The sequence below is a fragment of the Microtus oregoni genome, unplaced genomic scaffold, assembly GCF_018167655.1.
Source record: "Microtus oregoni isolate MIOR12 unplaced genomic scaffold, Mior012 000001F_ref0000356, whole genome shotgun sequence".
Lineage (NCBI taxonomy): Eukaryota > Metazoa > Chordata > Mammalia > Rodentia > Cricetidae > Microtus > Microtus oregoni.
In genome coordinates, this window is record NW_024543060.1 from 45,952,881 (window position 1) to 45,965,515 (window position 12,635).

Below are 12,635 nucleotides of genomic sequence, written 5' to 3' on the forward strand. Positions count from 1 at the left end.
GCAGTTGATGTGATTCCACATTACAACTACCATAGGCCTTGGATGGTGGCTATGTACATGCATGTTTAATATCTAATAGATTTTCATTTCTTTGCTTTGACTGACAAGTACTGAATGCTGTAGGAAACTATGAAGCTATTACTGCTGAGTGAGAACTCTCATTGCTCACTTGTTTGGATGACTATAGGCTTATGTCAGGGAACATCACGAATACTGTAAATTTTCACGCTCCATTGGTGCTCTCCTAAGCATTGTTCATTGTGTTAATCTGGGATGTCTGTAATAGTACACCTGGTCATTTTGAGGATTAAATGAGTGGAAACAATTTTTCACATATTTCTCACTATAGGAAGAATAAGGAAATATGCTTCAAACCATGAAAAGGAAAATCCTTTACGTTGGACAGATCTCAAACTCTTTCTCCAAAAATCGATTTCCAAGTAATAGATTTCTCAGGTATACCTGGGGCTTTCAATGGTGGTTATAATGTGACAGTTGAATTGTCTCATTTTTAGCCTCAAAATATCCCCCTGCAAGGAAATCAAGCTGTGAATGGAATTCTTGCTAAATGACCCACAAGAAAATTCTGTTCCCCCCTTCTCCTTACTTTCTTTCCTTTACCTCCCTTCCTTCCTTCGTCCCCTCATTTCTTTCTTCTATACAAGCTCATGACATGTGGAAGCAGATGACGTTTATGAATACATAAGTCATTTCAGGATTTTTAAACAGCCTATTGGAGGCAAGTAGGCAGTAAACGAAGCTTGTTCCTGTTCAAATGGAGAAACATTACTTGCATTTGAAGCAGCATGGTCCTCCAAACTTTCAAGCTTTACGTTCTACTTTTTTGGGCAAGGCAAAGAATATTTCTAACACTGTATGTCTGTAAATGACCTTTGAAGTGTTTTAAAGACACAAGCATGCATTAGGGAAATGGAGAACAGGAAGGGCCAAGAGGTACTATAATAGCACTGTTTCCCATTGCCTGTCTAAAGGAGACACCAAAGTTGTAATTTTCCCAGCTGTCTTTACAATGGTAAAACAAATGTGTGCCTAGTGTAGGATTGTATCATTTAATAGAGACAGTTCTATTATTTAGTATTTATTCATTAACTTTCCTCTCTAAGAAAGAAATCAAAGCACTGTTCCCTGGTGTCTTTAGAATCACATGTGGTTTGGTTCTCTTGGAAGTGGAAAAAATGGAGTTTTAAAGCAAGTTTCAGGGTAATTCTTTGTGCTTAGACTCACATTTGTAGAGTTAATAGACATGTCAAGCCACATTCTAGAAAATATGACTCTTCTTTGATGACTTTTGAAATCAATAGAACTAAGACTCTTCTCTTGCTATATTGGTTTACCTTCCACTACCAAGAATCTTGTTATAAATCAAATATTACAACTTTCGGTTCTTGTAAATTGAACAGGCTCACTGGATATATAACCTTCATCTTATTTGGCTTTGTGTATAGTTTTCCATTAAAACCAATCCTGACACACACACACACACACACACACACACACAAATGAAAAAATACAAGAAGAATAGAAAACTTTAATTTCCATCAGGTTGAATATATTTTGGATGTTTTAATTCAGTAAAACAGTTACACATGTTGACTCCTGCTCACTAATCTTCTCTATGCTCAACTATGTTCATAGCAGCATTGTTTGTCATAGCCAGAATCTGGAAAGAACCTAAATGCCCCTCAACCAAAGAATGGATAAGGAAAATGTGGTACATTTACACAATGGAGTACTACACAGCAGAAAAAAATAATGACATCTTGAAATTTGCAGGCAAATGGATGGAGCTAGAAAAAATCATTTTGAGTGAGGTAACCCAGTCCCAGAAAGACAGTTATCACATGTACTCACTCATAAGTGGTTTTTAAACACAAAGCAAAGAAAACCAGCCTACAAATCACAATCTCAGAAAACCTAGACAACATAGAGGACCCTAAGAAAGATATACGTAGATCAAAACTATAAGGGAAGTAGAAAAAGACAAGATCTCCTGAGTAAATTTGGACTATGGGGACCATAAGAGAGGATTGGAGGGGAGGGAAGAGGCAAGGGGAACAGAGGAAAATGTATAGCTCAATAAAATCAGTAAAAGACTGTAATGTTAAAATCTAGTCCCTGTTTAGGCTACAGCAGTATGCAGTAACTTCTGCCATGACTTTCACAAACACACAGACAGACCCCCTACTGGGACATTGTGAATTCCTAGCTAGCAAACTGTGGTGCCAGAATTTCACCTAGGCAGTGATTTTATATTAAATGGAGTATAGTTCCTGTTTCCTGCTCCATACCTCTTCCCTGCTTAGGAGTCAAAGAGCCTGGGTAAACAATTTTTATTAAGTAAATAGAGCCCTGATCTGAAAAATTACTTTTATATATAATAAGGGATATTAGATAATAATAAAGAAGTAAAAATGAGAAATAGCAGAAATAGTCCATATGCAAACAGAATAAAGGAAAGTAATTTATTAATATTCTAATTCTAAGAAGGCACAGTATTATCCAGTCTAACTTTACTCCTAAGTACCATTAAAAGGAATATCCAAGACTTGACATAAAATGCTGTATTCCTTCTCCCCTTCTCTCTCCCTCCTTTCTCCATTTCTCTTCCCCACTTTCCTCTTCTCTCTTCTTCTCTTTCTCTCTCCTCCCTCTCACCCTCTCTTACCTCTCTGCTCATATACTCACACTTACACACTCATACTCTCACATTCCTTGCACAACACAGAGCAAGCACACAGACAGACCATCTGTGCAGAAGCAGAGGAGCTGGGAGCACCAGAAAAAAGTCCAGTTTCTCTTTGATAGCTGGATCACTTAAAGTCTTTGAAGGGTTTTCTTCCCCTAACTTAGTGCTGATCAATTTGAACAAAGAGATATTTTGGTAATCAGCAGGCTGGATCCTAATTGAGGGAGACAAAAAGCCCATCATGTCTGTTTGTCTGTCTATTTATTTAATTTTAACTTAAGTTGCTCAGCTCAGCTTAACTTATTTTGTCTCAGCTCAGGAGTGTGTAGATGAAGCTGGCTACTTTACACAAGCTCTATCTTTATTACTTAGTCGTGAAACCTGACCCTATCTGTCTGCCTTTCTATCTGTCTAACTCTAGTAGTTCATTCACATGAGCAAGTATACATACCACATACTACATACTATTCTCCCCAATGTAGGTAGATCATACTATCTCAAAATGAAGGTAATAGTTATTTGTGGAGTGTCCTGAATTAGAATCAGGAGCGTTGCAGATGTACCATTTCACTTAAATTTCTTGATGCTTTTGACCCAGTTATGAATAACTTGGCATGCTCATTCCAACAAGTAGAATTTGCCACGGTAGCTGCAACTTCAATTGAAATGAATAAAAGTTACGTTGTAAAGAAATTACATCTTTTTCCTTGAGTGGATACCCCGTGTTTTTATGGTGGCCATAATTGTTTTAAATCTTTTCCATCTGATCAAGTTTTTCTTTTCTTTTCTTTTTAATGTTTGATGTTTTTGCCTAAAGTCCCTTTTAATGAAGAACATGGTAAACACCTTTTAAGGTAGATTTTCATAATACAGAATAGTGATATTAGATCTAGGCTTGAATGCCCACTTTTTTATTTTCTTGGTGGGTTTTAAATCACGCAAGAGGAAAATGCATTCAAAACGCATGTTTCTTATTGGGATGATGAAGGACAGTGTGGGGATGCCTTGTTTTATCCTTGCTGCTGGCTGTAGAGTGTCAGCTCAGGGCTAAACTAAAACTACAGGAGAAGCCTCATCATGGAGCTCCTGTCAGAAAAGAGCTGCCAGAAAGGATGTGGAAAGATATTTGTAAATTTCTTAGAATGCATTTCTATCCCCCATTTCTTTTCATGTTGCTTCTTCTCTTACCATCAATTCTTGATCTCTTTTGGAGTGTAGAGGAATCCCTGTCAGTCCTTAACAAAATGAAATCATGTCAGGTGAACAAAACTTCCTGTAAGGATGGGAAAACCTGGAATCATTTAACCAGAAAGGAAAAAAGGCTCTGCAAATGATGCTGAACAAACCTTAGGTCACAGTTCCACGATGGGAAGTGGGTTCAGATAGGGTTCAGAGAACAGACCCCAGGAGTTCCTTGGGTGATACAAACATATTAAAAACAAAACCGTTATCATAGACTTAACATTTTTGAAACACACTCTGTTTGTGATTAGTGGAAAGCATTGGTTCCTAGGAAATGGTGACCATGTATTTCTCTGGACTGGGAAACCTAGATTTCAACTGTGCCTTTGGTTCATCAAACTACATACATTGCACACACACTGAACTAGTTTCAAGTGCTGTGGGATAGAAATCTAAAAATATTTTTTTTCAAATAGAATGACTTAGGTGAGAATAAAGTTTAATGATTAAATATAGATTCAGAACAGCAAGAGAAAATAGTTCTTATCTCGAAGCATGTAATTATATATTTCCTCTGCTGAGCTGGAGACTGACATTTTAAATGCCGACTGTTTGACAGCTGTGGTCAGACATCTCTACAGGGTTGAGCTTGCTCATTAGTGCCACATTAACCTTAACTTTGCCTCAGGCCATTAACTAGCAAACTGCACATTTGACCTTTGTTCTACAGATATTTTCAAACAGTGGGCAAGGTACTGCTTTTAATTTGGGTTCTGTATTATGTGTGGACTGACTTTATGGGTAAGAGAAAAAAATCAATACATGTCATTAAATAAAGAAACATGTGGTTGGAGACATTACACAGAGGAAAGCTCCATTTGGAAATGTGATTCTTTTCCAATATTTTCCCAGATAATTAGCTTTGGTCCAAATTAGAAATAGTGCCTACTGTCTCCAGTAGAAAAGATGGAGATGATATACAACACATGGCAATATATAAATGGCTTAAAGGGAACAACCTGCCACAAGATAAGGATAGTGGAATAAAACTTTATTTTTAGAAATGCCTAATCAAATGCAATGCAAACCCAAATGTAAATTAGAGTCACATGGTTAAAGGCACGTGGTTCTCTAGACGAACAAAGTTTAACTTTATTTGGGCACCATTCTTCACACCCAATGTATGAGGCATATGTCAAACTTATAATTTAATTTAGTTTAATAAAGTATTTTATTATAATGTACGTGTGACTATATACAATTTATAAAATACTGTACCACTGTTTATACTTAAGTGTGATATATATTTGTGGAGTTTCAGGGGTTCATGTTACCCAGTTAAGTGTGGGAATAGCTTGGTACCAATTTTGTAGAACTAAATTATCCATATATACTGCCTTTCTAATGTTCCCCCCTCTGTCTGAGTGCTTGTTAATATCCATGTGGTGAAAGTTGGGAAAGGGTAAACATCAGCCTGTCAAGGTCAACTTTGCGTATGCCAGGAGGGGTGCAACACTACAAAGAAACTCATTCACTTGATCTTCAGATAAAAACCTTTGAATTATTTTATTGCTCAGTGAAAGATGTTGCTTTTGTTATTAAAGGCAATTACTGTATTATGCCCCGTTGAAAGTGTTATTCTATTTTATAGTAGTAACTGAGCATGACCACGTCAACACACCACGAAAAACAATTCAGAGATGGGTTGCATTTCCTTTTATATATTTTAGTATGTGATGTATCAGGAGACTCTTCTGGTACTGTTGGCCTCAAGGGCATGAAAAGCAATGAAGCAATAACTATGCTAGTCCATGTTTCTCCCCTGTCTTCAGTAAGCTCAGGGCAAACAAGGCCGCAGGCTATGAATGAGCAATTGTGTTATAGACCTTTTCTTTACTGAGCCAGCACTGCACAAGTCTGGTCGTTAGCTAGTGATTAGAATTTCCTCTGCTCTGTGCTTCCTTGGCTGCACATTTCAGATATATAGGTGTGTCACATATATTATTCCTATCTCAACATTCCTATCTGAACATACTACATTCTCAGTGCAGATTTTCACAAAGACAACACATCTGTTTTCTATCATAGAAACATACATATAAGTGATATTTTGCTTTCTTAATGTGATAATATCCATAAATTATTGGAACTATAGAAGTACTCCCCTACTTAATATTTTAAAATTTTGATTTTTAAAACCTTTAACTTTATTTCTAACATTGATAATTGATATTTCATATATGCTGTTGTGGAAGAGGCCAAAGGAGATCCTGGGGTTGATTCTTCCCTACCAAGTGTGCCTCTGGATTGAACTCAAGTCATCAGTTTTGCTGGCAGGGGCCTTTACCAGCTAAGCCAACTCAACAATCCTCCCTGTATAGTTTAAGTTTTTTCCCATGTGATGACATCATATAGATAGGAGAGGGAGCTACTCAAATGCCATGGCTTCTTCAGGTTCTTTCTAATTCATAATGAGGGCATCTGTGATGGAATGCTATAGGATCTTAATACACAGTGAGGCTAAATATTAATGGGTTATTATATTTCAATGTAGTTCATTTCCTGGGATTGCTACTGAGTTAGTAATCTTGACATTTAGACATCTAACATTTTGATAGACTATACTATGAGCATACACTGATTCTTCACGATCGAGAAGTAGGTCCTATGGTTTAAAGAATTCTAAGGGTTTTAAGGGATCTTTTCAAAAAAGAATATAGTACTAATTTTCAATTCTGGAAACTAGTAAAAACCATGACATCACCTAGGGCTAATTTACCAAGCATTTGAGGATCTGTTGGGTGTTAATGCTGATCAAACCCTCAGAACAAATGAAGGACAAGGAAGAGCTTTTGCTGTGAGAGGGGACATCATCCATCAGAGGGGGCATATTTATAAGTAGGAACAATTGTAGGTTAGGCCTATTAAGAACACATGGGTGAGAATCAGAAAGAACCCATAGATGCTGCATGGATCGATGATGAAGGGAGGTGGAACCAATGGCATTTTGAAGAATGGCTAGATGGATAGTGATGTCAAAGGCAAAGCTAAATAGAGAAAATGAACATGCTAAGCATAAATTTTGTTCATGCAATGCAGATATATTTTATGCAATGGTTCAATAAAAATGTGAATTTTGGCTGGAGTGTGTGACCAGAAGCAAGAATAGTTGGCATGGAAAGACGTTACAGGGTGGAATGGAAAGAGGCTGTGGCCATCATAAGACATTCTTATCTATATTACTTTGTATTTAAAATCATCAAAAATGGTATTCATGACTTTCCAATGCTGCTTCTCAGTTTAGCTTAGAAAATGAATTGAAGGGAAAGAGAAAGGGCAAAATTAGGAGGCAAAGCCCATCTGTTAAGTTTGAAGTCTGAAGAATTTATCCATTTTTATATGGACCTGATAGATGGTGCTTTAAATAAATGCTCAGACAGAGTACACTTTCCCATATCCTTTTAAATATTGCAATTCAATTGCTCATATGAATTATATATGATTTCTATATTTTAGTGATGTTTCCAGGCCAAGATAAAAAATTGACATGAGTAACGTAACTACTGAAGGATAATTAGCAAGAGCTTTTAACTTTTTTCATGCATGTATCATGCTTCCAAATTTAAAAGATAATATCTTCATGATGATAGAAAAGTAAATATATGGATTAGTCACACCCATAGCACATATATGTGCAGGTGTATATATATACACAGTAGGTCTATATTGCCATTAGGCAATTTGTAACATGTTGCTCACAGATCCCATTTAAAATGTTCAGGACCTCAATCTACCAGCATGAACCAGGAAGTTTTCTCTTAAAGAAGCCGTGCAGGTTCTGCTGCTTATCCTGAATCAGGAAGCCTTATTTTTAAGGAGCCGCACCTCTGCTCACCGCCAGCAAACAGAGACTATCTGAAAAATATGCTTCACTCTGTTCTTTTGTGTCTAAAATTCCTTCCCAAGATCTCACTTTTTATGTGGATGTAGTTGCCCCACAATGGCGCCATTTATAGACAAAGACTGTTTGTTTGTTTCCCAGCTGCCCAGTGCAGAATAGTTACAGAGAAGTTATATTAGTTACAACACTGTTTGACCAACAGCTCAGGAATATTTCTAGCTAACTCTTACTCTGCTAAGCCATTGGCTGAAACAGCTTTATTCACCAACCAATAAAAGCAATGTATATACAGAAGGACATCCCACATTACCAGTAGCTGCACTAGCTTGCCATAGAGACCAGGCAATAGTGGAGCATGCCCTTAATTTCAGAACTGGAGATGAGGATAAGATTGGAGGAGACAACTTGCACAGTTTCCTTCTGAGATTTTTGGAGGCAGGATCTTCAGTTTTGACTGAGGTAGAGATAAGAGCCAGTGGCTGGCTATTTTGCTTTTTTTTTTTTTAAAAAAAAAATTTTATTTGTTATGTATACAGTATTCTGTTTGCATGTGTGTCTGCAGGCCAGAAGAGGGTGCCAGATCCCATTATAGATGGTTGTGAGCCACCATGTGGTTGCTGGGAATTGAACTCATCATCTTTGGAAGAGCAGACAGTGCTCTTAACCTCTGAGCCATCTCTCCAGCCCCCTATTTTACTTTTTTGACCTTCAGGTTGAACCCTAATTTCTGTCTCTGAGCTTTTATTAATCATGCATCACAAATACACAGGACATCTGAAAGTTCTCCGCCACTTTAGGTGTTGATAGTTTTTTTTTTTTTTTCTTCCTGAAGCCAGAGCTCTCTGATTCTGGCAATTCCAACTCTCCAGCTAACTGCTGAGATATTTTGTCTCTTCTTCCTGTATACTTAGATTACAAGTGTCCACCACATCTGCCTAGTTTTCATAAACTGTGCTTATCTGAACATTGGCATTTGAATTTGAAAAGCAAACTTTCTTTGTTCTTCTAGGTCCTGGTTTTAAAACTCAAAAGTCATTGCTTTCTAAGCAAAAAAATGCAAAATTCTTCATTATCATTGAATTTTCCCTTGTATAATCCTCAGGGGCAGGAGAAATAGAATGTGAATATATAAAAAAGCAAACCTTAGTTGATATACTAAACATTCTTCACTCTATTAAATTTTACTGTAGTACTTCTGGAATATTTTATATCTAGGGCTTAAAGTCATGTATAATAAAAACTTACTACTTTGTATTCCTTGTTACCAAAAACTCAGAAACATAAGTTGAATAAACCTTTATTCAGGAGGCAATTCATTAGCATGTTGTAAGCCTGATGTTTTCCATATAGGATAGAAAATATTTTGTGTTTCTGTATTTAGACACAGTGACTTGGGAAGGATTTAGGGAGACGGAAGTGGTGTGTGTGTGTATGTGTGTGTGTGTGTGTGTGTGTGTGTGTGTGTGTTTACATGGTATTCAAAACCTTTTGTCTTTAAAATAAGACTCATAGCCAGTAAAATTTTTTATTCAGAAAACAAGTGTAGATATTAAGATGGCATTCTTCTATAAAATAACTTTCCTGGTTGTTAGAAAGATGTCTTAAATATATAAAAATTAGTAAAATATAGTATTCTATAAGGAGTTTGTAGTAATTTTTATGTGGATCCTCTCTATGGGTTAATGTTATCTTTTTTTCCACTCAGAGAATTCATCAACAGCCTTAGACTGCACAGGTCTTTCTATGGTGGCCTGGCTGATCAGATTTGCATCACTGAATTAGCTGCTGCTGAAGGACGGCCCTGCTGGAATGGGGAGGATGTAGTGAAAAGGTAAGTTCTGTGTAGAATTCCTTTCCTTCCTCACTTTCTTCTGGTGGAGCTGAATAGATGCATAACTGTTTGCACTTTAACACACAGGTTAGTCAGACCTTTTCAGAGTCTCTGATTATTCTGATCCTTCTTATTATTTCACTCTGAGGGCACTCTGTGTTGATTTAAAGCTTTCATCATGTCCACCTGTCTCCAACTCACACACAACCCCAACCTCAAAACTGCTAGCTCCTGTCTAGTTGTTTTTATTAAGTATCTTTTTTTTAACTTCATGAATATTAGATTGTGAGAAAACTCACTGAAACTTCACTACTCATCCAAAAATAAGATTGAGAGGGGAAAAAACAGTATTTCTAAATCGTAAGATGAAATACACTTTCCACTCACACACTCCTGCTTGTTATTTTTATTTATTTTTTGTAAAAAGTAAAAATTCACTTCATAAGAAGTGCTATTAATAGTTTTCAGTTTCTAATTCAGATCTTCATAACAGTTTGGTGACATGTGTTAAAGCACTAATAGATGTTTTAATGTTGAACTCCTGAATTGTCTTAATAGCATTTCTATAAAATATTGTGTCCAAATGACTGATATTTTAAACTAATTTTGTTTTTTAGAAAAAAATGTAGCAATATCCCCAGTGAAAAGCTGTATGTGTATTTTGCTTTAGACATTTATTTTAAACATATACCATTACTTAAAAAAATGCCATTCAATTTTGAGAAGATTGAAACCAAGTGGATGTGTGTCATATTTAGGGGTGAAGACTATTATCCTCTTCATGGTAGGTTATAATACCATCACGTTCATCCTGAGGAAATTATGCCAAATACATCAACACACTAAATTGGTTGCCAAGATTGATTTTTATCATTCGTTATCAGACTGGAGTGATTATGTTGGCAATGTTTCTTCTGCAGCCATTTGTTAGGAGGTGACTGATAAGATTATTTATGTGCACAGCTGTGCTGCTTCACAGGTTCGTCAGAGAGATGCTTCTGTATCAGTTGCTTACCCAGTCTGCAAAACTGGGTAAAAACAGGAGACCTGGAGTACCTTGTGAATGAAAGAGAAAAATGTCTCAAATATCTGTAGCGTAAGGAGAGTTTTGCCTGTGTAACAAAGTCTATTTTAATTTCAGTATTTTTAACAGCAGCCTTCCTGGCATACACTCCACTATAACACTGAGGTCAAGAGGTCAAGTTTCTGATTTTAGATGAAATTGAGCTGCTGCTGCAATCTCTAATCTGCATCTCTGAAGGTCCATCTTCTGTAGCATGCTTTCATTATCTTGAAACAAAATTGTTCTCCGAAGGCATACCAGTCCCTACTCTGTCCTCAGTTATCTGTGATTGTAAATTGATCGTCCAATGGTTCACTTCCCTCTGGGCAGTGAAGTTTAGGTGACAGCCCCTTAATTAGCAGGGCTTGCTTTTAATAGACAGAAAATCTAGTAACTCTCCCTTGATATCCAGGAATTCAGCATCTCTACATTAGCCCTTGAAACAGCCAGGAGCTGTTAACTACTCTAGTAAAATTAATAAGCCACATTATTTCTACTTTATCTTGATTTAGTTAATGTTCCCTAATGCTTCTGGCACAATCCTTTTTTTTTCTCTCTCTAGTTCTTATGTTAAGTCGATCATTTCCTTAAATGATTATGACCAAGTTTTTAAAATCAAATAAAAATAGACTATTGTTAGCACTCTTAACTTTGTACTTAGCTTATTATCATTTTTTATTTCAACCAGGATTCTTTTCTCGGCAGTAATTTCTTTTCTTTACTTCGTCCATCGACTAACAGGAAAGCTATTTTGCTTTTAATCTTTTGTTATTTCTGTTCCTATAGTGTTTAATTGTATTTCATCTATTTTTATAAAGCAAATGGTCTAGTTCTCATGTTAGGATCTTCATTTGAAGCCAAACAGTTCTCCAGTGCTCAGAATGGATTCATGGAGTGACCACTGGCATTTCCTGCAAACTGTTTTTAGATTACAGTATTTCTTGTGACTTGATCCCTGACTGCTGCCAGTTGCTGTCCACTGTTCATGACACATGTCCTGTTATGTTTGTAAATATTTCCAAAACACACTTTTACTTTAATTTTTTTTTACTTTCATTTTTAAAATGTTGCAAAAATAAAATTTCATGCACCAAAATTAACCAGATGAAAAACTGTACAACTCAGTGAACTTAGAGTAGCCATTCAGAATGGATACTGGGAAGTTTCATTTCTGATTATATACTTGACTATGGAATATATTTTATGAACTTACTCATCACTAAAAATGAAAATTCCTGCATGCAGTCCTTCCTCGCCCCTAGCCTATACCCATAATTTTTTTTGTACTCACACCAAATATAATTGGTTGAGAAGTAGAGGGTGTTCAAAAATGTAATTTGTGGGCTTATTCATCTCAGGAATCTACTATAGAGTGTAAAATCTCCACTATTAAAATGAGTAGTTTCCAGCTAAATTATTTTCTCCAGGCAACTACATATACCACTTAGCCAAACTCCTACTTTCATTTCATGTTTTAGTAGAATGAACTCCTTGTGTGTTAGACTCCCAATTTACTATACTAGCTACAAAGTTTTTACATTTATATATCACATCGTCTTTCTTCTGTTCTAATTCCTTTTAGAGTAAATCCATTTTATTAAAGAAGGGTAAATGATTAATATCATTGAGTACACATGAGTGATTTTCAGAAGATAACAGAACTATAGGGAAATTAAGTCCATAAGACAGTGGTTCTCAACCTTCCTATGCTGTGACCATTTAATATAGTTCCTCCTGTTGTGAGTACTCCCAGGCATAAAATTATTTTCATTACTACATCTTAACTGTAACTTTGCTACTGTTATGAATTGTAATGTCAATATCTGTTTTCTGATGGTCTTAGGTGAACCCTGTGAAAGAGTTGTTTGTGCCTCAAAGGAATCTCAGATCACAGATTGAGAACCACAGCAATAAGTGGTACTGCACATTCGTATTTAGACTGGGAAATAAT

General features: G+C 36.2%; 1 protein-coding gene across 3 annotated transcripts in view; it reads left to right on the forward strand.

Annotated features, from left to right (window-relative positions):
* Gpc5 (glypican 5) overlaps positions 1-12,635 on the forward strand; it is a 1,160,291-nt gene that overhangs the window by 287,332 nt on the left and 860,324 nt on the right. For all 3 annotated transcript variants that reach the window (XM_041675000.1, XM_041675018.1, XM_041675009.1), the window contains exon 5: positions 9,496-9,621. In XM_041675000.1, coding sequence (XP_041530934.1) covers positions 9,496-9,621 — 126 coding nt within the window. The remainder of the gene's footprint in view (positions 1-9,495; positions 9,622-12,635) is intronic.